The 27,730-nt window shown below is 48.1% G+C and overlaps 2 protein-coding genes across 2 annotated transcripts in view; one reads left to right on the forward strand and one right to left on the reverse strand.

The window, feature by feature from the left end:
• On the forward strand, positions 1–23,819 carry CCDC22 (coiled-coil domain containing 22). Its single transcript, XM_058291849.2, has 17 exons — positions 1–189; positions 1,242–1,419; positions 16,654–16,786; positions 17,913–18,019; positions 18,183–18,249; positions 18,327–18,505; positions 19,815–20,009; positions 20,559–20,621; positions 20,715–20,834; positions 21,438–21,557; positions 21,650–21,766; positions 21,875–21,976; positions 22,058–22,165; positions 22,435–22,530; positions 22,773–22,832; positions 22,913–22,987; positions 23,429–23,819. The coding sequence occupies exons 1-17, from the start codon at positions 140–142 to the stop codon at positions 23,540–23,542; spliced, it is 1,884 nt and encodes a 627-aa protein (XP_058147832.1). The 5' UTR covers positions 1–139; the 3' UTR covers positions 23,543–23,819.
• FOXP3 (forkhead box P3) overlaps positions 19,282–27,730 on the reverse strand; it is a 23,982-nt gene continuing 15,533 nt past the window's right edge. The window contains exons 9-12 of the mRNA XM_023590705.3: positions 27,162–27,312; positions 26,428–26,504; positions 25,062–25,163; positions 19,282–24,845 (exon numbers count right to left, since the gene is read on the reverse strand). Of these exons, the coding sequence (XP_023446473.1) occupies positions 24,696–24,845; positions 25,062–25,163; positions 26,428–26,504; positions 27,162–27,312 (480 nt within the window). The 3' untranslated portion in view covers positions 19,282–24,695. The remainder of the gene's footprint in view (positions 24,846–25,061; positions 25,164–26,427; positions 26,505–27,161; positions 27,313–27,730) is intronic.

Genomic DNA, 27,730 nt, shown 5'->3' on the forward strand with positions numbered 1-27,730 from the left:
GGAACTACACTTCCCGGTTCTCCCCGCGCGGCCCGTGGCACTCCGTGGACCGCGGGCGCGAAGCGGGGTCTGAAGAGCTGCGCTCCTCACGCTCGGACCTGGCTCTGGACCGGGCCTCCGACTTGGATCCAGCTCCACAATGGAGGAGGCGGACCGAATCCTTATCCATTCCCTGCGCCAGGCTGGCACGTAAGCACCCAGCCCCCGCCCACCCCGGAGTGCCCTTCTCCGGGACTCCCAAACCCCAGGACCCCGTCACCTAGGATCTTAAAAATTGGGACTTGGACATCTGGGCCTTCAACTTCCGGGACCCTAAGACCCCACCCCAACACACTCCGACTTCGGGGTCCGCCAAACCCTTCGACCCCGACACAGTAAACTCAAAATTCCGGGACCCGGACACCCCAAGACCTTAAACCGTGGAACTCAAGACCTGTAACCCTGAAATCTGTGGGTCTTTACAACTGGGCAACCCCAAATTCCAGCACTCCAACAACTGGGGGTTTAAATACTCCATGACCTTGATATCTGGAGACCCTAAGACACCTGTACCGTGAGAACCTGGAACTTAAAACCCTGGCACTTAGGGACTCTAAAAAACCTGGAACTGGATACTTGGGAACCTTAAAACCCCAGCGCCCTGACACCTGGGGCTTTTAAACCCCAGGACCCTACAGTCTGGCAACCTCAGCACTTACTGATCCTGACACTCCGAGTCTCCTCCATTCTAGGGCCCTAAAACCCAAGACACGAGTACCTAGGGAGCCTGATTTCTGAATAGCTTGAAACTAAGAAGTTTTGCTAACTAGAGATCTTGACATTCAGGAACCCTGACGTTTGGAACCCCTGAAAACTCCAGCTTCTCAACATTCAGTCTCCATAAAACCCCAGAGGTTCAATATCTAGGGGCTCTGATGTACAGGGAACATGATATCTGGGGACTTGGAAACCCAGGGACCATGCCACTGGGGCCCCTTGACCTTCTCAAACCCCTGAAATTTGGGGCTTTTCCTCATAGGGGACATTTGAGACTATCTGAACTCAGGTGCCTTCCCTCCACCATTCTCCTTCACCCAGATCGTAGGACCTGAGGACTTCCCCAGTTCTTAGTTTTCCAAATGGAAGTTACAGCCACCCATACCCAGGATCTGTCCAGCTGTGGGCACCCTCCCCACCGCCACCCTGATTGATCCCTGTTTGCTGATTGCTCCTTCCATTGAGCCTGCCTGCTTCTTCTTCAGGGCAGTTCCTCCAGAGGTGCAGACCCTGCGGGCCTTCACCACTGAGCTGGTTGTCGAGGCTGTGGTCCGCTGTTTGCGTGTGATCAACCCTGCTGTGGGCTCTGGCCTCAGCCCCCTGCTGCCTCTTGCCATGTCCGCCCGGTTCCGCCTGGCCATGAGCCTGGCCCAGGCCTGCATGGTGAGTGGCCTCCTCCCCATACACATAGGCTCTTCCTTCCTCCCTCACCAAGTCACCAGGCTCCTTTGAAACTCTCGCCTTTCATTTCTGCTGCCTCCCCTTGTGGCTTAGTGCTCACTAGTGGTTAAGGTTTACTGACTCCGTGGTCAAACTGCCTGAGTAGTTCAGACCTCAGCTCTACCACTTGCTACCTGTGTGACCTTCACCCTCCTGGGCCTCACTTTCCTTCTCTGTGAAATGGAAATGATGAAAGTGGGTTTGTTGTGAGGATTCAACGAATCGATCCAGGTTGCACTTGGGCTCACTACTGGCTGGCCCTGGCTCCCACATTTTCAGCTTGGCACCAAGATTCCCTCCTCCCCCCACTCATGTTCATTTACCTGTTCCAGAAAAGGACCTCTTTAGATCACCTGCCCACCACTAAACTAATTGTTCAGTCTAGATCACATGGTAATCCCTTTAGGGCACTGTGATTGGCTACCCCTTCAGGATCACATGGAGTTGTGGGGGAGGACTGGATACCCAAAGGAAAGTATGCTCCTTAACTAAAACAGTGTCTTTGCTATGTTCCCCTGGTGGCAACCACATATACATACTGCTTTTCCTGAAAACAATTCAAAAAATATTTCCACTGTCAAATAAAAGACACATTTTAAGAATTTAGTCAAGAGAGCATTTATCAAAAGGGGACAACTGGCAAAGTGGGGGGGGCATTCTGTGCCAGGACAAAAGGGCTCCATTTTTCACCCTGAGTAAGAGGCAGCTGCTGTAGTCAATACAATGGGATTGCACAAAGAAAAATATGATTGGCCAAGCACAAATAAGAAAAGCAAGTCTTATAAGGGGATGGACTGCTAATTAACAAAACTTAGTTATCCCTCGACAAGAGTCCTGGTGAGCCCTGGTAAGCGGGAAATCAAGACCCAGGTTTAAAGAATGTCAGAATGTCCTAGCAGTTGTGGAATCCTGGAGTGTCTCAGATAACTTGTCTCTCAGATAACTTGTCTAAGGCATGCCTGGGTGATTTCAAGCTGTACAGACAAGTTAACTTTGACTTTAGTCATGTATAGATCTCATTTGGCCTTTGCTTGGGACATGGGTGGACAAGTTGCCTCTAGGCCCTTGCCAATTCATTTTCTGCTACTAGAGAAAAAGTGCAAATTATGAGGCACTCACCTCCTCCAGGACAGAGCTATAGCCAGTTACTATGTTCAGAAGCTCCTCAAGGAATGCCATGCTTCCTGGTTCATGGTTCACCAGCTCTGTAACTGGGGCCAGTCTCTTAACCTCTTTGGGCCTTAGTTTCCTCCTATGTAAAATGGGTGTAAGAATAGTATCTGCCTTAAAATGTTGCTGTTGGGATTAAAATTGAATTAATATGTGAAAAGCTGTATATAATAAATTTTCAGCAAGTAGTAGTACTATTATTGGATAAGCCTGATCTGGCTGCTTGTATTCCAGCCACCTGCAGGTACATGTGAATATAAGTACTTCCAACATACCCAGTATATGGTGGTAAAGGGACACTAGAGAAAACACAGTGAAAATGTCCATTTAGACAAAGTGGGCAGGGGCAGTCAGAGTTCTTGAATTGGGACCTTGCATGGGCAGTTTCTGTCTCTTAGTGATAGGTTTCAGAACTGTGCTCATCCTCTAGTTCTCATCTTTACTAGCTCTCAGGTTCTTTTGTCTGGAACCCATGGTGGCCTTATGAGGCAGGCCATGTGGCATTATGAGGCAGGCTGTCTGTCCTCCTGGCCCAGTGCTGGATTCTCAAGGAGGGCACTTTAGAAAGGGGAAATTACATCCTTTGTTGGGCAAGGAGAGAGTACAGTGGGAGGTGTTGAGGAAGGGTTGGGAGTGAGGTTTACCCCAGTTCCCTGCTCCTCTCTTCTCTCAGTCCTATTGCCTGCTGGCTTTGGTGTTGACCTACTTTTGCTCACACTCACTTCAGTATGGGACAGAGAATATGGCTTTTTCAGTGGTCAATGCTTGCATGGGATTGTCTGGCCCCCAGCAGCCTCAGTTTGCCAGCAGTAGGCCAAAAGGGTCTCTCTTGACCCAGCTGTGTGCTGTCCCTGTAGCCCACCTCAGTTCATCACTGCCACCTTTCACAGTCTGTCTTCTTTGTGTTTGACTCCTGGCACCAGTTTCTGTGACCCAGCCACCTCCATATTCTGATGTCTTTCACTTCACACACCTCATTCCTGGAATGAGTTTCTCTATCAGTCACAACTCTTTGATTGCAAGTATCACAAACCCAAAGTAAAGTAGCTTAAAAGCCAGTGGCTTTCACACTTTTGTGACCATGATCCTCTGAAATAAATATCTTATATTGTAACCTAGTACACACACACACACACACACACACACATAATATTTTTTGAGAGCCTAGTCTGTGCCAGGCACTGTGGTAACCCATTTAATTCCCCAGACAACCTTCTGAGGTAGGTACTGTTGGTATTCCATTGTTCAGATGAAGAAAGTGATGCACAGAGAAGTTAAATGATTTGCCTGAGATCACACAGTTGGTAAGAGGCAAAGCTCAGATTCAAATCCTGGAAGTCTGCTTTCAGAATCTATTTGGTTCCAGGCTTCCAGAAACTCTGGCAGAAAAAGGTTTTCTTTATCTTCCTGGTGGTTTAGAACTCTGATGGGCATTGCCGGGGTCACATGCCAGTGGGGGAAACTTTGGAGTTGGCTGCTCTACCAGGACCTCGTGGGGTACAGCGGACACCTCTGGACAGAGGCCGCATGCTCACTGGGAGGAGTCTATGAAGGAATGAATGGATGAGTGATGTTCACAGTACCTTGTTGGTGATGGGCTCCTGAACCCCTCATCATCATGAAGTAATAAAGAGCTTCCACTTCTGTGCTCTTACAGTATGCCAGGCCCATTCATTCCTTAAAGCAGCCACCAAGGTATTAGTCCCATTTTACAAATGGGAGACCATGAAGTTCCAAGTGGTTAAATAACTGGTCCAAGCTTCAGAGCCAGTAAGCAGCTGAAGTTGGATTTCAGTCCAGATCTTTTGGTCTCTAAAACCTTCAGTCTCTTTAAAATATATGTATGACAAAACAACAACAAAAAATGTATGTATGTACATCAATTATATATGTCATATCTCTTTGATCTTAAATCTTGAACTGTCCTTGTGTCTTTTTTTTTCCTTGAGGAGAGAGCTTTTAAAATTTACTTTTATTAGAGAAGTAGTGAGCTTACAGAACAGTCATGCATAATTTGTAGAATTCCCATGCTTTACCCTTCCACCAACACCTTACATTATTGTGGAACGTTTGTTGCAGATTATAAAGAACATCATCAAAATATAGCTACTAGTTATGGTCCATAGCTTACATTTGGATTATTTTTCCATATACCCCCTATTATTACAACTATGTATTAGTATTGTATATTTGTTACAGTTTTTGAAAAAACACTCTCATATTTGTTCTGTTAACCACAGTCCATCTTCCACCACATGGTTCATTGTTATACACTCCCATGCCTTGTACTATCCATCCAAAGTGTATACTCAGTGACTCTCACTTTGATCATAGAGTTGTATAGTCATCGCCTCAGTAAATTTTTTTTTCATTTTTAAAAATTTATTGAAATATACCACTCGTACATAAATATGCATAAACAGTAAGTGTATAGTAATAGTTGTGAACGTACAAAAAAACCCATACATAACATCATATACAACTCTCATAACTCACCCTACCACCAATAACTTGCATTGTTGTTAAACCTTTTAAACTATTGATTAAAGAGCATTGTAATATTTTGATATTACTACTAACCAAAGTATTTTTCCCCCAACCCACATTATTTTTTATATCATTTATATATGAACATACATAAACAATGAGTGTATAGTAAAAGTTGTGAACTTAACAAAGCATACATGCATAGTATCATGCAGGGGTCCCATATATCAACCCTCTACCAACACCTTGTGTTGTCATGAGACGTTTGCTATGAATTATGAAAGAATATTGTCAAAATCTTACTAATCATAGTCCTTATCTTATATTTGGTGTGGTTTTCCCCCAACCCACCCTATTATTATTTTTTTTAAAACTTTTTTTAATTGAAGTATATCACTCATACATAAACAATAAGTGTACAGTAATAGTTGTGAACTTACAAAACATATCATACAGTACTCTTGCACCTCACCCTACTGCTAATACCTTGCACTGTTCTTAAACATTTTTAACTAATGATTAAAGAGCATTGTAAAAATATTACTACTAACCAAAATATTTCCCCCAAACCCCCATTATTATTATTATCTTTATATCATTTATATATGAACATACATAAACAGTAAGTATACAGTAAAAGTTGTGAACTTATAAAATAAAACATGCATAACATTATACAAGAGTTCCATACATCGACCCTCCACCAACACCTTGCATTGTCGTGAGATGTTTGTTAGAAATTATGAAAGAATATTGTCAAAATCTTACTACTAATTATAGTCCTTATCTTATGTTTGGTATATTTTTCCCCCAACCCACCCTATTATTATTTTTTATGTATTTTTTTATGACAGAAGTTGTAAACTTATAAAACAATCATGCACATGTGCAGAATTCCCAAATAACACCCCTCTATCAACACACCACACTGTGGTGGAACATTTGCTACAAATAATATAATATAATAGTCCATATTGAATATTTGGCTCACATTTCCATACTGCCCCATTATCAGTGCAAGTACATCTTTAGCATAGATGCAAGAATATTTTATTATTACTGCTAACCAGAGTCCATGGGTCACTCCAGTTGTATTTTTCCCATGCTTCTCCACATTCCCACCACCCGGCCATAGCGATATACATTTGCTCTTGCTCACAAAGGACACTCTTGCATCTGTACCATCAACCACAATTCTCATCCACCTCTTCGTTTACTGTGTTATTCAGTTCCTAGATTATTCTCTAGCATTCTGTCAATTGGCATTGACATACCTAGACTACCATTTTCAGCCACATCCCCATTTATAAAATAGCTGTTAATCCCTATTTGTTAACATCCACTCTATACATTTCCACACTTTCACAGTAAAGCTAATTAAAACTTCTACATACATGAAACATTAGACATCCATCACAGTCTTCCTCTTATCTCCTTTAAGATTCCACCTCCTACCACTAGGTCTTTTTTTTTTTTTTTTTTGCACAGAGAAGAAAATATTTATTTCTTAACATGTCTATCAGGAAACTTACAAGGAAAGGGAAAATAAGTGATAAAATTCAATACTAGTTATAAAAAATTATCTAAATTTCTGTGGGCTAATGAAACTTCTTATTTGTTTTTTTTTTAATTTTTTATTCATTTATAAAAAAAATATTACATTAAAAAAAATATGAGGTCCCATTCAACCCCACCCCCCACTCCCCCCACAGCAACACTCTCTCCCATCATCATGACACATCCATTGCACCTGGTAAGTACATCTCTGGCATCGCTGCACCCCATAGTCAATGGTCCACATCATAGCCCACACTCTCCCACGTTCCATCCAGTGGGCCCTGGGGAGATCTACAATGTCCCGTAGTTGTCTGTGAAGCACCACCCAGGACAACTCCAAGTCCCGAAAACGCCTCCCCATCTCATCTCTTCCTCCCATTCCCCACACCCAGCAGCCACCATGGCCACCCTTCCCACACCAATGCCATATTTTCTCTGTGGACATTGGATTGGTTGTGTCCATTGCACATCTATGTCAAGAGGGGGCTTAGATTCCACATGGATACTGGATGCAATCCTCCTGCTTTCAGTTATAGGCACTCTAGGCTCCATGGTGTGGTGGTTGACCTTCTTCAACTCCATGTTAGCTGAGTGGGGTAAGTCCAATAAATCAGAGTGTAGGAGCTGAAGTCTGTTGAGGCTCAGGGCCTGGCTCTTGAAGATATTTTCCTACAATTTCTTGTAGAAGCTTTATGGTTCTTTTATTTTTAGGTTTTTGATCCATTTTGAGGTAATTTTTGGATAAGGTGTGAGATACGGGCCCTCTTTCCTTCTTTCGGCTATGGATATCCAATTCTTTCAGCACCATTTGTTGAATGGACTGTTCTGCCCGAGCTGTGTGGGTTTGACAGGCTAGTCAAAAATCATTTGAGCATACTTGTGAGGGTGTGTTTCTGGACCATCCATCTGGTTCCATTGGTCCCTGTGTCTGCTTTATGCTAGTACCATGCTGTTTTTACCACTATAGCTGGGTAATATGGTTTGAAGGCTGGAGATGAGGGTTTGCTTTTCCTTTTTATGATGTGTCTGGCTATTCAGGACCCCTTACACTTCCAAATAAATTTGATAATCGTGTTTTCAATTTAAAAAATGCTGTTGGAATTTTCATCAGGATTGCATTGAATCTGTATATCAATTTGAGTAGAATTGACATCTTAATGATATTTATTCTTCCAATCCATGAGCATGGAATATTCTTCCAGTTATTTAGGTCTTTTAAAATTTCTTTTAACACTGAGTTGTGGGAAGCAGATTTGGCTCAACTGATAGAGCATCCACCTACCATATGGAAGGTCCAGGGTTCAAACCCAGGGCCTCCTGACCTGTGTGGTGAGCTGTCCCATGTGCAGTGCTGACATGAGCAAGGAGTGCCGTGCCACGCAGGGGTGTCCCTTGCGTAGGGGAGCCCCATGCGCCAGGAGTGTGCCCTGCAAGGAGAGCCACCCCATGTGAAAAGAGTGCAGCCTGCCCAGGAGTGGTGCTGCACACACGGAGAGCTGACGCAACAAGATGATGCAACAAAAAGAGACAGATTCCCAGTGCCACTGACAAGAATGCAAGGGGACACAGAAGAACACACAGCAAATGGACATAGAGAGTAGACAAAGTGGGGAGGGAGAAGGGGAGAGAAATAAAAAATAAATAAATCTCAAAAAAAAAACACATTAAAAAAAACGCTGAGTTGCAGTTTTCTGAATACAAGTGCTTTACATCATTTAAGTTTATTCCTGACTATTTGAGTTCTATCTGTCATATTTTATTTTCACCACTCTTTTGACACTTAGTTACTTTTATTGATCTAATCTTCATTTCTAGACTCTATTCCAGGCCTCTCTCTCCTGTCTTTTCAGTCTCTAGCAACCCTTCAGTATTTCCTGAAAATCTGGTCTCTTGCTTAGAAATTCTCCCAGTTTCTGTTTATCTGTGAATATTCTAATCTTGCCCTCAGTTTTGAAAGACAGTCTTGCCAGATATAAGATTCTTGGCTGGAAGTTTCTCTTGTAGTATCTTAAATATATCAGACCATTGTCGTCTTGTCTCCATGGTTTCTGGTGAGAAATCAGCACTTAATCTTATTGAGTATCCCTTATATGTTATGCCTTGCTTTTCTCTTGCTGTTCTCAGAATTCTCTTTGTCTTTGGCATTCTGATTAGTATGTGTCTCAGAGTTGGTCTATTCAGATGTCTTTAGATGGAAGTACATTGTGCTTCTTGGTCATAGATATCTATGTACTTCAATAGGGTTGGTAAATTTTCTACCATTATTTCTTCAGATATTCCTTCTACCCCTTTTTCCTTCTCTTCTCTTTCTGGGACACCCATGAATCGTATGTTTGTATGCCTTTTGCTGTCATTTAGTTCTCTGAGAACTTGTTCAATTTTTTCCATTCTTCATTGTTCTTTTGTATGTTCACTTTCAGAGGGCATTTCTTCAAGGTCACCAAGCCTTTCTTCTGCCTCCTCAAATCTGCTATTATATGATTCCAGTGTTTTTTAAATTTCACTTGTTGCACCTTTCATTCCCATAATATCTGCTGTTTTTTATGTATGCTTTCAAGTTCTTCTTTGTGCTCATCTAGAGTTGTCTTAATATCCTTAATCTCTTTAGCCATCTCATTGAATTTATTAAGGAGATATGTTTGAACATCTAAGATTAGTTGTCTCAACTCCTTTATGCCATCCGAAGGCTTATCTTGTTCCTTTAACTGGGCAATATCTTCCTGTTTCTTGGTGTGGATTGTAATTTTTTGGGTGTCTTGGCATCTGGCTTACTAGAGTCTTTTGGGTGCAGTTTTTTTTCTTTAGCTTAGGGCTTCCTGCCCTTTCTCCCTTGCTGGTTGTGCAGTAGGAGCCAGGATGTAGTTGGTGCTATAAGCTATGGAGGCTCAAGCTGCCCTCAGTGCCCCAGGGACCGATGAAATTTCTCCTAACTCTCTCCTTTGCTAAGGGTAGGGACAGAGTTACAGCTGTGTGGAATAATCCAAGTTGTGCAGGCCTAAACTTTCGTTGCCCAGAGAGACTGATGAACCTTTGTGCCCCTTTCTCCCCTGCCTGGGGCAAGGATGGAGCTGCAGGTGTGGGCAGCAATCTATGTAGTGTGGGCCCAAGATGACCACAGTTGCCCCAGTAGACTTCCAATTATTCAGTGTGTGCCAGCCATAGGTACATGCAGTTACCTGGATAGACTGGTTCAGGGCCTGCCAGCTTCCTCCCTGCTAGAGGTGGGGCTGAAGCCTAGGCTAGGGCTGCAGGCCGATTTGGGTGAAAGAAACTCAATCCTACCATCACTGTGATTTTTGGCCAGCCTGCCTTCCCCTCATGCTGGGGGTGGAGTCAAAATGGTGGCCCCCGGCCTCTTTCCAACTTGGGCAGATTCACACTCTAGTGGTTCCTAGCGTTATACCTTAGCGAGTTGAGTCTACTAATCAGTAGCTGAAATCGGTGGCCAACCGTCTCTTCTTCCCTGTATTTGGGAAATGGAACTTCCAACTCCAGCCACAGAATAGCTGCTGAGGTGGCTTGCGTTGCCAGAATAGGATGATCACTGGCCTCCGTGGTGTGGCCTGTAATTTCTTGGAGAGGCTGGCACAGGTCCCCCCAGCTTCCTCACTGCAGAAGGTTGGGCTGGGTCTTAGGCTAGAGCTGCAATCCAAACTGGATGTAAAGAAGCCAGTCCCTGCGAGCACTGTGATTTTCAGTCCATCCCCCTTCCTCTTGAACCAGGGGCAGAGCTAAAATGGCAGCTACAGACCTCTTTCTGACTTGGATAGGTTCAAACTTTAGCTGTTCTTAGGATTATACTTTAGCTCCCTAACTTTACTAATCAGTAGCTGACGTTGGTTTTTGGGAAGCGGAGCTCCCCAATTCCAATTGCGGAATAGCTTGTGCCTCCAGTGGAGGATGGCCACCAGCTTCCAGGGCGTAGAGTGCTCTCCTCATGAATCTTCTCTGCAGGTGGCCAGTTTCCTCCTTGCAATCCTTCAGTGATGTTGCAGGATGCTCTTCTGGTCTCCTGGAGCCCCCAAACTGGTGCTTCAGATAGCTCTAGGTCATTACTAACTGCCCTGTAGCATGAGCTGACTCTGGGAGCTCCTTACTCTGCCACCATCTTGCTGGTTTTCTCTGACTTTGTTTTTTTTCTTTAAAGATTTATTTATTTATTTATTCCCACCTCACGCTCTCTCCCTACCACCCCATTGTCTGCTCTCTGTGTCCATTCACTGTGCGTTCTTCTGTGTCTACTTGCCTTCTCTTTAGATGGCACCGGGAACTGATCTTGGGACCTTTTGGAGTGGGAGAGAGGCCCCACCTCAGCTCCCTGGTTTTATTGTCTTTCCTCTGTGTCTCTTTTTTTGCATCATCTTGCTGCGCCACCTCTCTGCTTAGGCCAGCTTGCTGCGCAGGCCAGCACCCCACACTCTGCGTGGGCCAGCAAGCTGTGCGGGTCAGCACACTGTGCAGGGCAGCACTCTGTGGGGGCTAGATGCTTTCACCACAAGATCTTGGAAATCGAACCCTGGACCTCCCATATGGTAGATGGGAGTCCAATCGCTTGAGTCACATTTGCTTCCCTGACTTTGATTTTTATTAAATAAACTTTATTTCAAGTTCAAAAAAATAAAATGAGAAAAGGCAACTTAACAAATTTTAGAAGCATCATTCCAAAAAATTCATTTATCTCATCTAATCCTAAAAACAAAATCACTTTTTCCTCCAGTGTTCAAAAAAATATACAGATGAACACAGATTGGCTAATAACATGATCAAGTTCTCCTTGTTAATAAAATGAGGAAGATAAAAAATGCTTAATCATTATATCTTATAAAACTAAACCCCGTATTCTTTTTTTTTTTTTTTTTGGAGTAAAAAAGCTATTTGCTGTTTTTCAGTTTATTTCTGAGTTTATAAAAATTATTTCTCCTTCCCATATTCTTTTTTTTATTTAAAATTTTTTATTTAATTCATTTAAAAAAAAATTACATTAAAAAACATGAGGTCCCATTCAACCCCACTGCCCCCACCCCCCACTCCCCCCACAGGAACACTCTCTCCATATTCTTTTTTTTTTTTTTTTTAATTGACTTTGTAATAATATTACATTAAAAATATATATGTGAGGTCCCATTCAACCCCACCCCCCCACCCCCCCTCTCCCCCCCCAACAACACTCGTTCCCATCATCATGACACATCCATTGGATTTGGTAAGTACATCTTTGGGCACCTCTGCACCTCATAGACAATGGTCCACATCATGGCCCATACTCTCCTCCATTCCATCCAGTGGGCCCTGTGAGGATCCACGATGTCCGGTGATCACCCCCGAGGCGCCATCCAGGGCAGCTCCACGTCCCAAATACGCCCCCACCTCTCATCTCTTCCTGCCCTTCCCCATACCCATCGTCCACCATGTCCACTTTTCCCAATCCAATGCCACCTCTTCTATGTGGACATTGGATTGGTTGTGTCCACCATATTCTTTTTTTGACCTTTAGCAGTAATATAGTACTTTCTTTGCCTTTGCTACAAAAATATTATTATTAACTGTATTCTATATGTTAATTAGTTGCATTTTCCCATGTATCCCCATATTCTTAACACCTTGTAGTAGAACATTTAACCACAATCCTCATCTACTGCCAAAATCTCTATGTTGTTCAGTCCCTAGATTATCTTCTTGCTGTCTTTCAATTAACATTAACCTCCCTAGACTACCCCTTTTAGCCACAATCACATTTATAAATCATCAGTGTTCATTATATTCATAATATGCTATCCTCAACTCAATCCATTACCACGTATTTACAGTTGACCTTATTAAATATTCTACATACATTCAGCATCAGATCCCCCTTCTCAACCCACATTCTGTCTCCTACTAACCTATACTCTATAGTCCCAATTCCATAATTTTACTGATCATATTTCTTTCATATCAGTGAGACCATACAGTATTTGTCCTTATGTTTATGGCTTATTTTACTCAGCAAAATAGCCTCAAGATTCCTCCATGTTGTCATGTGCTTCCCTAGTTTATTTCTTCTTACAGCTGAGTACTATTCCATCGTATATATATATACTACATTTTATTTATCCATTTATTGGTTGATGGACTCTTAAGTTGTTTCCTTGTTTTAGCAATTGTGAATAATGCCGCTATGAACATCGGTGTGCAGATATCTGTGTCTTTGCTTTCAGTTCTTCTGAATATATTTTTGGTAAAGGGATTGCTGGATCATATGGCAGTTCTATATGCAGCTTCTTGAGGTATTGTCAAACTGTCTTCCAAAGAGGCTGCATCATTCTACATTCCCACCAACAATGAAGGAGTGTTTCTATTTCTACACATCTTCTCCAGCACTTGGTGTTTTCTGTTTTTGTTTCTTTTTTTAATAATGGCCATTCTCTAAGGTATGAAATATCTTGTAAAATTTTTTTATTAGAGAAGTTGTGAGCTTACAATACAGTCATACATAATGTGCAGATTTCCTGTACATCATCCCTCTACCACCTTACATTGTTGTGGAATATTTATTTCAGATTATGGAAGAACATGAGCAGACTGTTACCACTAACTATGGTCTGTAGCGTACATTTGGTATATTTTTTCCATACATCCCCTATTATTAACATTATGTATTGGTATTATGCATTTGCTATAGTTCATGTGAGAACATTCTCATGTTCGTACTGTTAACCATAGTCCATCTTCCACCACATGATTTCACTGTGTTATGCAGTCCCATGCTTTGTACATTCTGTCCAAAGTGTATACTTAGTGGCTCTTATTTTCATCACAGAGTTCTGCAGTCATTGCCCCAGTAAACCTTTGAACATTTTCCTTTGTCTAAAATGAAAAATCCCATACCTCCCTATTATTGACCCTTAGTGTTGATAAAGTACATTCTTTGACATTGATGCAAGAATAATGCAATATTGCTGTTAACTGTATTCTACAAGTTACATTAATTGTATTTTCCCATGCATCACCATATTCTTCCCACCTTGTAATAATGACATGCATTTGTTCTAGTTCATAGAAGAACGTTCTTGTATTTGTACTGTTAATCACAAACCTCATCAACCTCCGAGTTCACTGTGTTATTTAGTCTGTAGATTATTTTCTAGCTTTTTTAAATTGACCTTGACTTCCCTAGACTACTCCTTTCAGCCCCAATCCCATTTCAAAACCAGCTGTGTTTGTTGTACTTACAACAGTGTGCCACAATCAACTCTATCCACGTCCACACTTTTACAGTCAAGCTAATTGAAAATTCTAATCCCCTTCTCAGCTTTCATCCTATCTCCTAGTAACCTATATTCTAGGTTTTAATTCCATGTGTTCTTAGTACATATTAGTGAGACCATGTAATAGTTGTCCTTTTGTGTCTAGCTTATTTCACGCAGCATAATGTCTTCAAGGTTCATCCATGTTATCAAGTCCTTCCCCAGTTTATTTCTTGGTACAGCTGAGTACTATTCCATTGTATGCATATACCATGTTTTGTTTATTCATTCATTGGTTGTTGGGTTGTTTTCATCTTTTAGCAATTGTGAATAACACTGCTATGAGCATTGGCGTGCAAACGTCTATTCACGTCACTGTTTTCAATTCTTCTGGATATATTTCTAGTAGAGGGCTTGCCAGATCTTATGACAGTTCTATATTTAGCTTTTTGAGGAACTGTCACACTGTCTTTCACAGAGGCTGCAGCATTCTACATTTCCACCAACAGTGAAGGAGTGTTTCTATTTCTCCACATCCTCTCCAGCATTTAATGATTTCTGTTTTTTTAAATAATGGCCATTCTATGAGGTGTGAGATGATATTTCATTGCTGTTTTGATTTGCATTTCCCTAATAGCTAGTGATATTAAACATTTTTTCGTGTGCTTTTTGGCCATTTGTATTTCCTCTTTGGCGAAATGTCTATTTAAATCTTTTGCCCATTTTTAAATTGGATTCTGTAGCAGTTTGATATTACTAATGAATTCCAAAAAGAAATATTGGATTATGTTGTAAACTGATCTTTTCCTCTGGGCATATTAGATTATATTGGATTCATAGGTTTACTTGATTAAGTAATTATGTAAACCTCTTGTGCCAGTAGAGCATTGAGTCAGGTGGGGACTCACAGATAAAAGGCATGGCAAAGGACAGAGTTGAGGGTTCTTAATGTTGGAGTTTTGATGTTGGAGTTTGATGCTGAAGTCTTAAGATGGAGCCCCAGGAAGTGAACACACAGAGGAAAGAGAAGCAAGCTCCAGGAAGAGAGGAGCCCCGAACCCAGAGAGAAGCAAGGCTCTGAAGAGAGGAACCCAGGAAGCCTGAACCCTCACAGATGTCGGCAGCCATCTTGCTCCAAATGAAAATAGACTTTGGTGAGGGGAGTAACTTATGCTTTATAGTCTGGTGTCTGTAAGCTCCTACCCCAAATAAATACCCTTTATAAAAACCAACCAATTTCTGGTATTTTGCATCAGCACCCCTTTGGCTGACTAATACAGATTCCTTGCGCTTTTTTTTTTAAGATTTTATTTATTTCTCTCCCCTCCCCCCCAGTTGTCTGCTCTCTGTGTCCATTTGCTGTGTGTGCTTCTATGTACGCTTCTATCCTTATCAGTGGCACCGGGAATCTGTATTTCTTTTTGTTGCATCATCTTGTTGTTGTATCATCTCTGTGTGTGTGTGACGCCATTCTTGGGCAGGCTGCACCTTTCACGCTGGGCGGCTCTCCTTACGGGGCGCACTCCTTGCCCGTGGGGCCCCCCTATGCGGGGGACACCCCTGCGTGGCAGGGCACTCCTTGCGTACATCAGCACTGTGCATGGGCCAGCTCCACATGGGTCAAGGAGGTCCGGCGTTTTACCCGCAGACCTCCCATGTGGTAGGCGGACGCCCTATCCATTGAGCCAAGTCCACTTCCCCCTTGCTCTTTTATTGTTGAGTTGTATGATCTCTTTTTATAGCATGGAAATTAAACCTTTATTGGATATGTAGTTTCCAAATATTTTCTCCCATTGAGTGGGCTGCCTTTTCACCTTCTTGATGAAATCCTTTGAATCACAAAAGTATTTAAGTTTGAGGAGGTCCCATTTATTCATTTTTTATTTCATTGCATGTACTTTCAGTGTAAGGTTTAAGAACCCCCCGCCTACCACCAGGTCTTGAAGAGGTTTCGCTGTTTTCTTCCAGGATCTTTATGGTTCTAGCTTTTACACTTAGATCTTTGATCCATTTTGAGTTAATTTTTGTATAAGGTGTAAGGTAGAGGTCCTTCCTCTTTCTTTTGGATATTGATATCCAGTTCTCTAAGCTCTGTTTGTTGAATAGACTGTTCTGCCTGAGCTGGGTGGGTTTGACAGCCTTGTCAAAAATCACTTGACCGTAGATTAAGAGGGTCAGTTTCTGAGCCATCAGTTCAGTTCCATTCGTCTATATGTCTATCTTTATGCCAGTATCATGCTGAAATGCTATTGATTTTTGCATATTACTCTTGTATCCTGTCACTTTGCTGAAACGTCTATCAGTTCTAATACTTTTATTATAGGTTTTTGGGATTTTCTAAGTATGGGATCATATTATCAGCAAATAGCGAGTTGACTTTATTGTATTTTTTCTTTAAAATTTTATTTCTTTTCATGTATTCAGAAATACCCATATTCTTACGGCTTCCATATTTTGAGTCATAGTTAGAAAGGTCAGAACCTTCATCTTATTTGTTGTTTTCTGTAGCATTAATTGTCAAAGCTTCATGGCTCCCACCTGGCCTGGGGGAGCCAAGGGCAGGTTCAGAATGTAGTGGTGGTGGTGGGTGAGAGCATGCGTGCAATTGTGACATGGGTCTGGGGCTCCCGGAGCAGGAGGATCCTTGCCTGTTGGGCTGATATCCCCTCCCCTCCCCCACCCCTTCTCCCCTCCTCCACCCCTTCTCCCCTCCTCCACCCCTTCTCCCCTCCCCCAGGACCTGGGCTATCCCCTGGAGCTTGGTTATCAGAACTTCCTGTACCCCAGTGAGCCTGACCTCCGGGACCTGCTTCTCTTCCTGGCTGAGCGTTTGCCCACCGATGCCTCTGAGGATGCAGATCAGCCAGCAGGTACAGGGTGCCTGGGGCATGCTGGAGACTCAGGGGAGGCTGGTGTGCCTAGGGTGTTCTGAGGGCTGAGAGAGGTGGAGGTGGGGAAAAGGTTGATGGGTGGGAGTGAGGGGATGTTGTCTCCAGGTGAGCTAAGTGGGAGGAGCAGGGGTTGGAGAGGGGAGGCTAGGCAGGGGAGGGGCCTGCTGGGGGTGGAGCTGACCCAGGTAGTGAGTTGGTGCAGGACGGGTCTTTTCTGACCTCATCTCCTCCCCCTCTTCCCAGGCTTACTCTCTTCCATCCTTGATGCTCCTCATACCCTCTAGGCCCACTCCAGCTTTAGGGCCTGTATGTTTGGATGATTCTTTCTCCAGACATCCTTTTGGTTCACCCCCTTACCTCTGTGTTTTACTTCTTTTCTTTATGGTCTCTCTGTTAAAAAGCCTGCCTCCAGGAAGGCAGGGGTATTTCTATAGTTTGTTCCTGAGATATCCTCAGTGTCTAGAACAGTGATTGGTACAGAACAGGTGCTTAATAAATGTTTGCTGAATAAATAAGTGTGAATGAGAGCTAGAGACATAAGTAGCTTGGGGGTGTGGGTGGGGATGGGGTGATGGCTAGGTTCCCAGGGTGTGTATTTTTGGAGTTGTGGTGTTGTTAATATGACCTGTGCATAAATTCAAACTAATTCTATATCCAAGTATGCCTAGAAAACCAGTTGAGAGATATAAACTCTATAGGCTTTGGATATTCAGGGAGGATGCAAACCAAATGTGTTAAGTTACCTGGAATGTGGGGGGTTCGTGTTAAAAGCTTACCTGGAATGTGGGGGATATGTGTTAAATCAAGCTTACCTGGAGGAAATAACCTATCTAATACTCAGATAAAACACTTGAAGAAACTAACAAAAAGTCCTTTTGCATACAAGCACCGTTTGACTCCCCACTCCTCTGTATAAAAGGGACCCAAAAATTCTATTCAGGACTCAGTTTTTATCAGGACAAGAGTCCGCTGAGCCGGTGAAAATAAATCATCTTCCTTCTCAGAATTCTCGCATTTTGGCCTTTGATACCGTGTACACCGACTGCTCTCTGCTACTACATTGTCACCTAATTAACATCCCCATCTCCCCCAACAACCCCCATAGGGGACTCAGCTATTCTCCTCCGAGCCATTGGGAACCAAATCCGGGACCAGCTGGCCCTGCCCTGGGTCCCACCCCTCCTTCGAACTCCCAAGCTGCAGCATATCCAGGTGGGACCTCCCATTGCCTGTCAGTCTCCCCATGGCCCATCTGGCCTTCCTGTCCCCACCTGGTTGCTCAGGTGTTTGGCCCCCATCACACTTTCTGCTGCAGGCTCTGACTCTGTACTTCCCCCTGCCCCCATCCCCCTGCCACTCCTCCCACCCGCCCTAGGGTTCAGCCCTCCAGAAGCCTTTCCATGCCAGCAGGCTAGCAGTGCCTGAGTTGAGTTCCAGAGGAGGTGAGCATGAGGCTGGGGGTGGGAGGGCCTAGGGAGAGGGGGCAAGAGGAGGGCCAACTGACTGTCTCTGCCCTCAGAGCCACGCGAATTCCAGGGGAGTCCCCTGCTGCCACCCGTCCCCTCCCAGGTGCCCCAGCTTGCGGGGAGGGCAGCCTCACTCCTTGAACACCATGCTATCCAGCTCTGCCAGCAGACGGGCCAGGACCGCCCAGGGAATGAGGACTGGCTCCGCCGAGTACACCGCCTCCCACCCCAGGTACAGCCTGCTGTGTGGCTCCCTGCTGCCGAGGCTCCTGCTCCCTGCTGTTCCTGTTTTCTCTCTCTCCTCTCTCCACTTTGTCTTCTTTTTCATGGTCTCCCTTGTATGGCCATAACCCACCCCCCCTGCTCCCCATCTGAAAGAACTGGAACATTAGTCAGAAAGACTGGATCTTGGATGAGTCACTGTCTTTTCTTGGAACCTCAGTTTCCTATTCTGAAAAATGAGTAGTAGTAGTTAGTACTCTCCTCTCAGGCTAGTACTTAGAGTGAAATAACAGTGCACAGAGTTCCTTGCAACCAGAGCAGTTAGGATTTGTTGCTGTCCTTCCTGTTTCTGCCACCCTCTTCCTGTCCCTGAGTCACTCACTCTTTCTCTGTCTGCAGCTGTCACCATGCTCATTTTTCCTGTCTCTGGATCTCGTCACTGTCCCTGTCTCTGTCTTTCTCCTTCTTTGGCTTCACCGTCATTCTCGCCCCTCTCCTTGTCTCCTCGTTTCCATACTGTATTTCTCTCCCTCTCTTGTACCCCTATATCTTTCTTCTCTGCCTCTCTTTTTCTGTCTGCTCAGCTCCTGGTTGCCATATGCTTTGTCTTGTATCTCTCTCTTTCATTCTTAAAACGTCTAGGAATTTTCAAACACAGAAGTAGAGCGAATATTTTAACAAATCTTACATATCAACCAACCCCCTTTAACTATAAGCATTTTTCTTATTTTTGTTCATTGACGCACTTCCAACTTTATCCCCCAGGCATGTCATTTCAACTCTAAATACTTAAGAATATATCACTTTACTCGTAAAGGCATTCATCTTTTAATGTAACCACTGGGCCATTTTCACCCTCAACAAAATGAACGGTGGTCTATTTATATCATCTAACACTGAGGCCGTAATTAGATTTCCCCAATTGTCTAGAAACTCTCTGTTCTTCTCCCTCCCTCCCTCCCTCTCTCTCCCCACCATCTGACTCTGTCCTCTTCTTGGCCTAATACATTTGACCCTCTGTCCCTGCTTTTTCAGTGTCTCTCTCTCTGAGTTGGTTGCTCCACACTTCCTTCTCTATCTTCCCACTTCCTTTCCCAGTGTGGGGAGCAGGCAGGAGTAGAGAAAGGTAGCTGTGAGGAAGAGCAGAGCACTGTCCTCGGGGAGATCCCAAACTGGTGGGACAGGAGATGGGATAGGCTCAAGGGTGGGTATGCATTTGTCTGTGGCACCTTGGCAGGTGGGCTTCCTGGAGGAGGCAGGGCCTCGGTTGCCAAGCAGGTCCCTACACCTTCCTGTTCTACTCTGCCCCCTGTTTCTAGGAGGATACCCGGGCCCAGAGGCAACGACTGCAGAAGCAGCTGGCTGAGTATCTGCGCCAAAGCTGGGCCCCACTGGGGGTCTCCACACAAGCCCGAGACCTGGGAGAGCTGCTACAGGCCTGGGGAGCTGGGGCCAGGACTGGTGCTCCCAAGGGCTCCCGCTTTATGCATTCGGAGAAGTTTACCTTCCAGCCGGTTGGTGGGAGCCTGGGTGGAGCATGGGGCATGCTGGAAGGAGCTGTGGTAGGATTGGAGGGGTGCTTCACGGATAGACACCACATCCTTATCCACACCGGTCCCCATGTTCCCACTGGGCATGCCTAGCTTCCCAGCTTTCTCAGTGGGGAAAGACGGGATTGGGGGGAACCATGTAAGGCCTGGAGGGTGCTCTTTGTGCAAATGCCTCCTTTCCCCAGGCAGTTCTCTCTGAGCATATTTTCTCTCCTTGGCTGGTCCCCTGGAGGGGCACTTATCCTCCTCAGAGGCAGTTGGGACTTCAGAGATGGGCAGGAACTGTGTCAGGGCCAGGGAGATTTCTTTAAGAGCCAACACTCTAGTGAGAGGTCACAGATAGATCAGGTGGAGGAGGCTTTTGTCCTCATCTCATCACAGTCTTTTGACAGCCACCAGCTGTTGAGCAGCACAGGAAAGGTGCTGCAAGAATGCTTGGCGGGGGGTCGAGGCTGGGCTGCGGGGAGTAGGGGCTCCCCTGGCAGCTCTGGTGCCCCTTCCTTGCCATCCTAGGAGCCTAAAGCCCAGGCCACCCAGGCGTTGGATGTACCAGCTACCTCCCGGCGGCCTGAACAGGTGAACAGCACAGTGTGGGGTGCCCTGGGCCCTTGCCTGCCTACCCACTGGGCATGAGACCCTGTGTGCCTTGACTGGCCTGTGTGCCACCAGGACACGCGGGCAGCTCAAGAACAGGAGCTAGAGTCCCTTCAGGAGCAGCTGGAGGGAGTGAACCACACCATTGAAGAGGTTGAAGCTGACATGAGGACACTGGGAATCAGCCTTGCGCAGGTGAGGTGCTAGGGAAAAGGGGCTGCTGGGTCTAGTGGAAGTAGGGTCTAGTGGAACAAAAAGGACTTGAGTGCTCGTTTGGAACACTCTACAGATGGCAGAAGGCTCTGTGGGGGGACATTGGGGACCTGTGGCAATTTGGAGGGTTCAGGAGAATCTGGGGGTGAGAGAGGAGATAGGGGCAGGGGACTTGTAGTTCCAAGGGGGTTGATGGGTCCTTAGGGGTGAGAGGGGTCTGTGGGCATCAGTCGGGACTTGTAGGTGTTGTGAGGTTCAGGAGGCTTTTGGAGTGGTCTGTGGGCACATGGGGGCAAGATGAATCTTTGTGGTCAGGGGCTTGTGGGGCTGTCCAGGGGCTCTAGGGGTCATTGTGGCCCTGTAGGGAACAGAGAGGCCTGTGGGTTCCTGTCATTACGTCGGGGTATATCTATCAATATCAGAAGGGAATTGAGAGGCCAGTGGGCTAGAGGGCTTGGTAGTCAGTCATCTGTGGGATCTTGGGGTAGGCCTGGGCTTTCCGGGCTCAGCAAGGGGAAGGTGTGACAGAATGTGTGGCTGGGGTCTTCACTGACTTGGGGGCTGGGGGGGGATGTGGCATGCCAGGTGGAGACCGAGTGTCGGCAGAGTGAGCTCAGCAAAGCGGAGCGGGAACAGGCCCTGCACCTGAAGAGCCGGGCAGTGGAGCTGCTGCCCGATGGGGCTGCCAACCTCGCCAAGTTGCAGGTGGGCCTGGGGCTCGGCGGGGAGGATTGGGGCTGAAGGGGCCCAACCTGCGTGATATGCACCCCCACCCAACCCCACCCATCCCCACCCAGCTCGTGGTGGAGAGCAGTGCTCAGCGGGTCATCCACTTGGCGGGGCAGTGGGAAAAGCACCGGGTCCCACTCCTTGCTGAGTACCGCCATCTGCGGAAGCTCCAGGATCGCCGAGAGGTAGGCTGTGGGCGCTGGGGCATGGGTGGGACAGGTGCCTTCCCCAGGGGACCACGTCCCCTGCCCCTCTGGCTCTGCTCACTGCCCTCTGCCCATGGGTCTGGGCAGCTGGAATCATCTCGACGGCTAGCAGAGATCCAAGAGCTGCATCAGAGTGTTCGGGCAGCTGCTGATGAGGCCCGTAGGAAGGAAGAAGTCTACAAGCAGCTGGTAAGGCCCGTGGTGGGCTCCGGGGGGCCCATGGTGGGCAGGGCTTTGGGCCTGGGGAGTGCCTGCCATGTCCCTGCCTAGGTGTCGGAGCTGGAAACTCTGCCCAGAGACGTGTCCCGGCTGGCCTATACCCAGCGCATCCTGGAGATTGTGGGCAACATCCGGAAACAGAAGGAAGAGATCACCAAGGTGCACCCCTGTGGCCATGCTGGGTGGACTATGAAGGCAGACATGCCTGAAGGGCAGGTTTGCATAGTGTGGTCACATGGGGACTTTGCAAATTGTCTGACCACATCCTGACACAAAGCAGCCCCCTGCAGTCCCACATTCCCCCCACCAGTCACCCCTACCACAAGGCCCTGGGCTCTCTGTGGTGTGAGGGCATACACACGAGGGCCTGCAGCTGACTGGCCACCCTGCCTCCAACATGGGCTCATGGCTACCCTGATCTCTCCCAGATCCTGTCAGACACCAGGGAGCTCCAGAAGGAAATCAACTCCCTCTCTGGGAAGCTGGACCGGACGTTTGCAGTGACTGATGAGCTTGTGTTCAAGGTATGGGCAGGCCGGGTGGCGCATAGGGGTTGGGGATGGAGTTGGACTGGCTGGATTCAGCCTGGGTCCTGCTTGAGCCTCATGGGCCTACTGATGCTCTGTCCTGGCTTTGCTCCATGAAGGATGAATTGGGGGTGGGGGTGGGGGGAGGGGGTAGCCTTGTTGGGGCTTGGAGCTTGTATGGGCTGTGTGGGGGAGGACACAGCCCACCAATACCTTTGAGGTCCTCTCTGTCTGGTCAGGATGCCAAGAAAGATGATGCTGTTCGGAAGGCCTACAAGTACCTAGCTGCCCTGCATGAGGTGAGGGGAGAAGCCCACCCAGGGGGCTGGATGGGGAGGGGCCATGGGGCGGTTCAAGCCTTCTGCTCCTGCTGTCCCAGAACTGCAGCCAACTGATCCAGACCATCGAGGACACGGGCACTATCATGCGGGAGGTTCGAGACCTTGAGGAGCAGGTAAGGCCTGGGGGGTGGTTGGGGAATCAGCGCAGGCCAGGGAGCTGGCTCTGGGGGCTATTTGTGCTAAGAGAGGCTGTGGCATCAGACATGGCCTACGGCTGGAATCTCAGCCTTGCCCCTTAGTTGTCACGCGTATGACCTCGAACAGGCCAATGGCCTAGTGTGCACCCCAGCTTCTGCCACGAGAGCGCTCACACCTGCCTCTTAGGACCACTGGCAAAGGCTTCCGCTTGAGTAGGTGATGGGAAACCTGTCCACATAGCAAGGGATGCTTTTGGTTGAGAGAACGACAAGCACAAAGGCTTGGCAGTGGACAGAGCAGGCTGTTGTTTGAGGGACAGGCCCAAGGAGCCCAGCCTGGCTGGAATAAAGGAGGGCTATGGTAAGCAGGGAAAGGGGCCCTGCATACTGAAGGGGGGTGTCTTTACGTTGTCTTAGATTGAGACGGAGATGGGCAAGAAGACCCTCAGCAACTTGGAGAAGATCCAGGAGGACTACCGAGCCCTACGCCAGGAGAACGCTGGCCTCCTGGGACGGGTCCGTGAGGTCTGAGGAGCCCCCAGCAGAGGTCTCCCTGCTGCCCTCTGCTGGGATTTGAGGTGTCGGAGGCAGTGACCAAGCACCCACCCTAGCTGCTCCCTCCGTTTCCTGTCCAATTCCCCACCGCTGCGGCCTTGGACCCAGAGCCCTGCCCATGCCCAGCACACCTGACCCCAGCCCTGATCTGGGGTGACTGTCCAGAGTGTGGGAGCCAGGCTGCAGTTTATTGGGGAGAGGACTGGGAGGTTGGGGGCCTTGGATCCCAAATAAAAGAGGGGCTCTGTCTTCATTCTAAGCTGAGGCATGGATATGGGGGCATATGGCACAGGGCAAGGTGAGTGGGGGTGGGTGGTAGGTGATGTGGGATTACGTTTTGCAGCTGTTTGTCCGTATGGGAGTCGGGGAAAATCACTGGGGTGCTGGATGTGTTGTGGGGGAGTTGTGTGTGTGGGGGGTAGTGAGAGCTGCACAGGGGAATTCTAATAGGCCATGTTTGTGACTGAGTACATGGGCTGGGAGTGCGTCTGAGACCTTGTGTGACAGTTCATGTGTCCAGGTCACTTTCCCAGACCAGAGCCCCCGTGAGTGCAGAGGCCACTTCTGCGCATCTGTCTGGGTTACCACTGCGCGACAGTGCACTTCGTGTGTGCGGAGGCTGGTTGCATGTGCGTGTGACAGGACTGTGAGTGGGTGTGGTGGTTTGTGCGACTGCGGTGGTGAGGTGGTCTGGGTGTGCTCAGGCAGGCCCCCTGTGCCTGGGATTTGTGTTGAGTCCAAGTGGTGGGATTGTGGCCTGTGCCCATCTGTGTGTCTGTGTACTTTTCCGGCCCTGAAATCAGCTTTGAGAGTGACGGAGGTGGGCACTGTGTAAGGTTGCAAAGGCTCTGTTTGGCTGGGGAGCCCGTTGCAGGGGGGTGGGTGGGGTGGAGATCCTGGGCTAGCACCGGGTCCTTTCTGAGCGCCAGTGATACAGAGGATATGAGCCAGGAGGGGTGGTCAGCTGGGGAGTGGGGTCCCTGACAGGCAAGACAGTGGACACCTCACTTCTTGGTCCTTGCAGGTATGTCTAGGTCCTGTCATCCCTGCCCCGGACACCTCTGCTCCTCCCCCACTCCCACCCCCATTTTGGCCCCTTCCTTCCTTCTTGCTTTTCTTGGTCTTGAGGTCAGGGGCCGGGTGTGGGGTTGGAGCACCTGCTGGGCCTCTGGCTCCTCTTCTTGCGGAACTCGAGCTCATCCACGGTCCACACTGCCCCCTTCTCGCTCTCCACCCGCACAAAGCACTTGTGTAGGCTCAGGTTGTGGCGGATGGCATTCTGTGGAAGGGAGACCCGCCAGCCAGGCCGGGGGCACCGGGGTGGGAGGGAGGTGGGCAGTCAAACTCTGGGGTCACAGCCCTGCCCAACAGTGGGCCTCCTGCCCCTTCCCAGCATGCCACCCCATACTAGGGCTGCCTGCTCCTGAGCTTGGCCCAGCATGGCGGTGGGCATTCGAGGCCATCACCGCCACTGCCACCTCCAGGGGAAGCTCACCTTCCAGGTGGCAGGGTGGTTTCTGAAGAAGGCAAACATGCGTGTGAACCAGTGGTAGATCTCGTTGAGTGTCCGCTGCTTCTCAGGCGCCTCCAGGATGGCCTGGCGGTGGGGGGTGGGGAGGTGCTAAGGGGAACAACTCCTCCAGTCGGGCCGAGAGGGGTAGGGCCTGCCCTGGACCACCTGCGTGGGGGTGGGATGTGGGGGATGAGGGGAGGAGGGGCCGATGGTGTGGTGTAAAGGCTCAGGGCCAGGGTGACCTATGGGGTGAGGTGTGGGGTTGCGTGGGGTTAGAAATGGGGTGAGGCATGGAGTCAGGGTAAAGGATGAGGGCTGAGGTTTGGAGCGGGGTCTGCATTGGGGTTGGAGTTGGGGTTTTCTCTGGGGCTGAGGCTCCAGGGTCTGGGAAGGTTCAGAGTCAGGTTAAGGATTTGGAAGGCAGAGTTAAAGGTCCCGGAAGGGGTCAGTTAAAAGGCAGGCTGGAAGATGGACTCGGGGGAGTTCAGGGGTGAGGGATGGGATGATGTGTTGTATTTGGTCAGGAGCCAGTGATAGTCCTAGTCATCGAGTTATATTATGAGTCAGGGAGATGGTTTGGTTCAGGATCAAGAATGAGATTTCATTGAGGGGTTAGGTGGGGAGTGAGGCTGAGAGTGAGGCTGAGAATCAGAGAACTTAATTAATTTGGAGTTAGAAACAGGATTAAGTAAAGGGTCAGCAACTGCAGTTCCAAGTGCCAGGTTGTGATGAGGTTATGGGTCAGGATGTTAGGTCATGGTTAGGCTAAGCTTCAGGTTTGGAGTTAATGTGGGCCCAGGATCAAGATCCGGGTGGGCACTGGGGAAGGCTCTGGGATGGGCCCTGGGGACGTTTGGATGAAGGGGTGAGAATGGGCTGAGGTTAAGGGTTAGATAGGTGTGACAAGGATGCAGTTAGGGGTGGTGTCCAGCTGGGGACGTGTTGACATACTAGAGTAGGTTGGGGCTGGGGAAGGATATGGGAGTTGGGTTGGAGTAAAGGCTGGGGGTTGTGGGATGGAGAAGGAATTGGGGTACTACCTAGGCTGGGTTTAGGGCCAGGGTCAGAGATGGGGTTAGTGATCAGGCTGTTTTATAGGTCTGGGAGCTGGGTATGGGGTTGAGGTGGACATCAGGAAACAGGTGGCATTAGGGTCAACAGCTGGTTTGTACTGGCCTGGATGGTGGGACCACCTTTGAGGCATGGCCTGGGGGTTTCTGGGGGCTCCTGCGGGCTGGGCTGTGGTCAGGCAGTAGCCCGCAAGAGTGCTCAGATGGAGGCCGGGAGCTTGGGAGGTGGGCCCCCGCCCCTTCTGTTTCTTCTTCCTGGGGCCTGGCTCCCCGCTTACCCAGCGGATGAGGGTGGCATAGGTGAAAGGGGGCCGCATGTTGTGGAACTTGAAGTAGTCCATGTTGTGAAAGAACTCTGTCAGGGGGTGGGAAGAATGAGGCCTCATCCAGGAACCCCTAGCTCCCCCTCTCTGCGAGACTGAGGCTCCCTGCCTGAAAGCCCGCCATCAGCACAGATTTCCATGGCCACGGCCCGCGTTGGCCAAGCACCTGGCAGTCCGGTGAGTCATCACTGTTTGCACCACTCCTGCACAAACGGGGCGCGTTCCCCCCAAGGTTGCAGAGCGGTGAAGGTGCCTGCACACCCAAAGCACGTGGCAGTTGAGGGGGTGGGGCCGGGATGAGACTCCAGGGCTCCCCGCCTGATTAGGCATCCAGCCCTTGCCAGGCCATAGCAGAGGATGGGGGTGAGCTGGAGTGAAGTTTGGCCTGCTCTTTGGGGGTGGGGCTGGGGGAGGGAGGGCCGTTAAGAATTAGGTAGCTAGTCCCGTCCCTTCCGGTGGCTGGATGGAGTGGCTGAAGTCTTGAGCTGGTGAGGCACAGCCCAAATCCCCAAAGGAAGATAAGGCTAAGGGCTAGCCATTTGGCCTTTAAGGTCATCAGAAATCCAGAGAGGGTGCTTTGCAGGGAGAGGCTTTTTCCCAAAGGCCGGGGGTAGGGGTCAGGGGAAGCATAGTTATGGGGCACCTACCCTACCCCCACACCTGCCACTCCAGCACCAGTCCCTCCTTACCTGGGAATGTACTATTTCCGTGGCTGCCCCAGAGGTGCCTTCGAACCGCAAACAGGCTGTCGGGGGCCTCCCGGGGGCCGGGCCAGGCTGGGAGGGCACCGCCTGTGGGGCCTGCGGCTACAATGCAGCAGGGGCCCTTGTCGGAGGATGCCTGGTGTGGGGCGGTGAGGGCGACGGGCTGGTTACCCAGAGGCTTCAACTTCCTTTTTTTTTTTTTTTTTTTTTTTAAATAAAATCACTATTAAAAGCAAGCGCATCCTCAATCCCAGGCTGACATGAAATGTCCCAAGGCTGCCTGAATCTTATTTATCAGACTGTGAGGTGGACAACTGAGCCCTGTGGGATGGGGTGGAATCCCAGCTTCCCTACCACCCAACTCACCTAAACCTCGCTGGCCTTGGTTTTCCTGATCTGCAAATTGGGGATGCTGGTGGTACCCACCTCCTGGTGTCATCATGAGGACTGAGTGCATTAAGGCCAGTAAAACGCTCAGAAGCAGTGCCCTGGCCCCCAAGGCCAGCTTCAGGGGCCTACGACCTGTGCAGTCACACAGGGCCCAGTGTTCAGGA

This window comes from Dasypus novemcinctus, chromosome X (assembly GCF_030445035.2).
Source record: "Dasypus novemcinctus isolate mDasNov1 chromosome X, mDasNov1.1.hap2, whole genome shotgun sequence".
NCBI lineage: Eukaryota > Metazoa > Chordata > Mammalia > Cingulata > Dasypodidae > Dasypus > Dasypus novemcinctus.

What these genes read in the sequence shown, in the direction of transcription:
- CCDC22 (XM_058291849.2), top strand. Translation starts at nt 140, where the DNA reads ATGGAGGAGGCGGACCGAATCCTTATCCATTCCCTGCGCCAGGCTGGC. An exon ending in AGAAGTTTACCTTCCAGCCG is followed by an intron (nt 20,010 to 20,558) that starts GTTGGTGGGAGC and finishes TTGCCATCCTAG; the next exon opens with GAGCCTAAAGCCCAGGCCAC. An exon ending in CTGATGAGCTTGTGTTCAAG is followed by an intron (nt 22,531 to 22,772) that starts GTATGGGCAGGC and finishes CTGTCTGGTCAG; the next exon opens with GATGCCAAGAAAGATGATGC.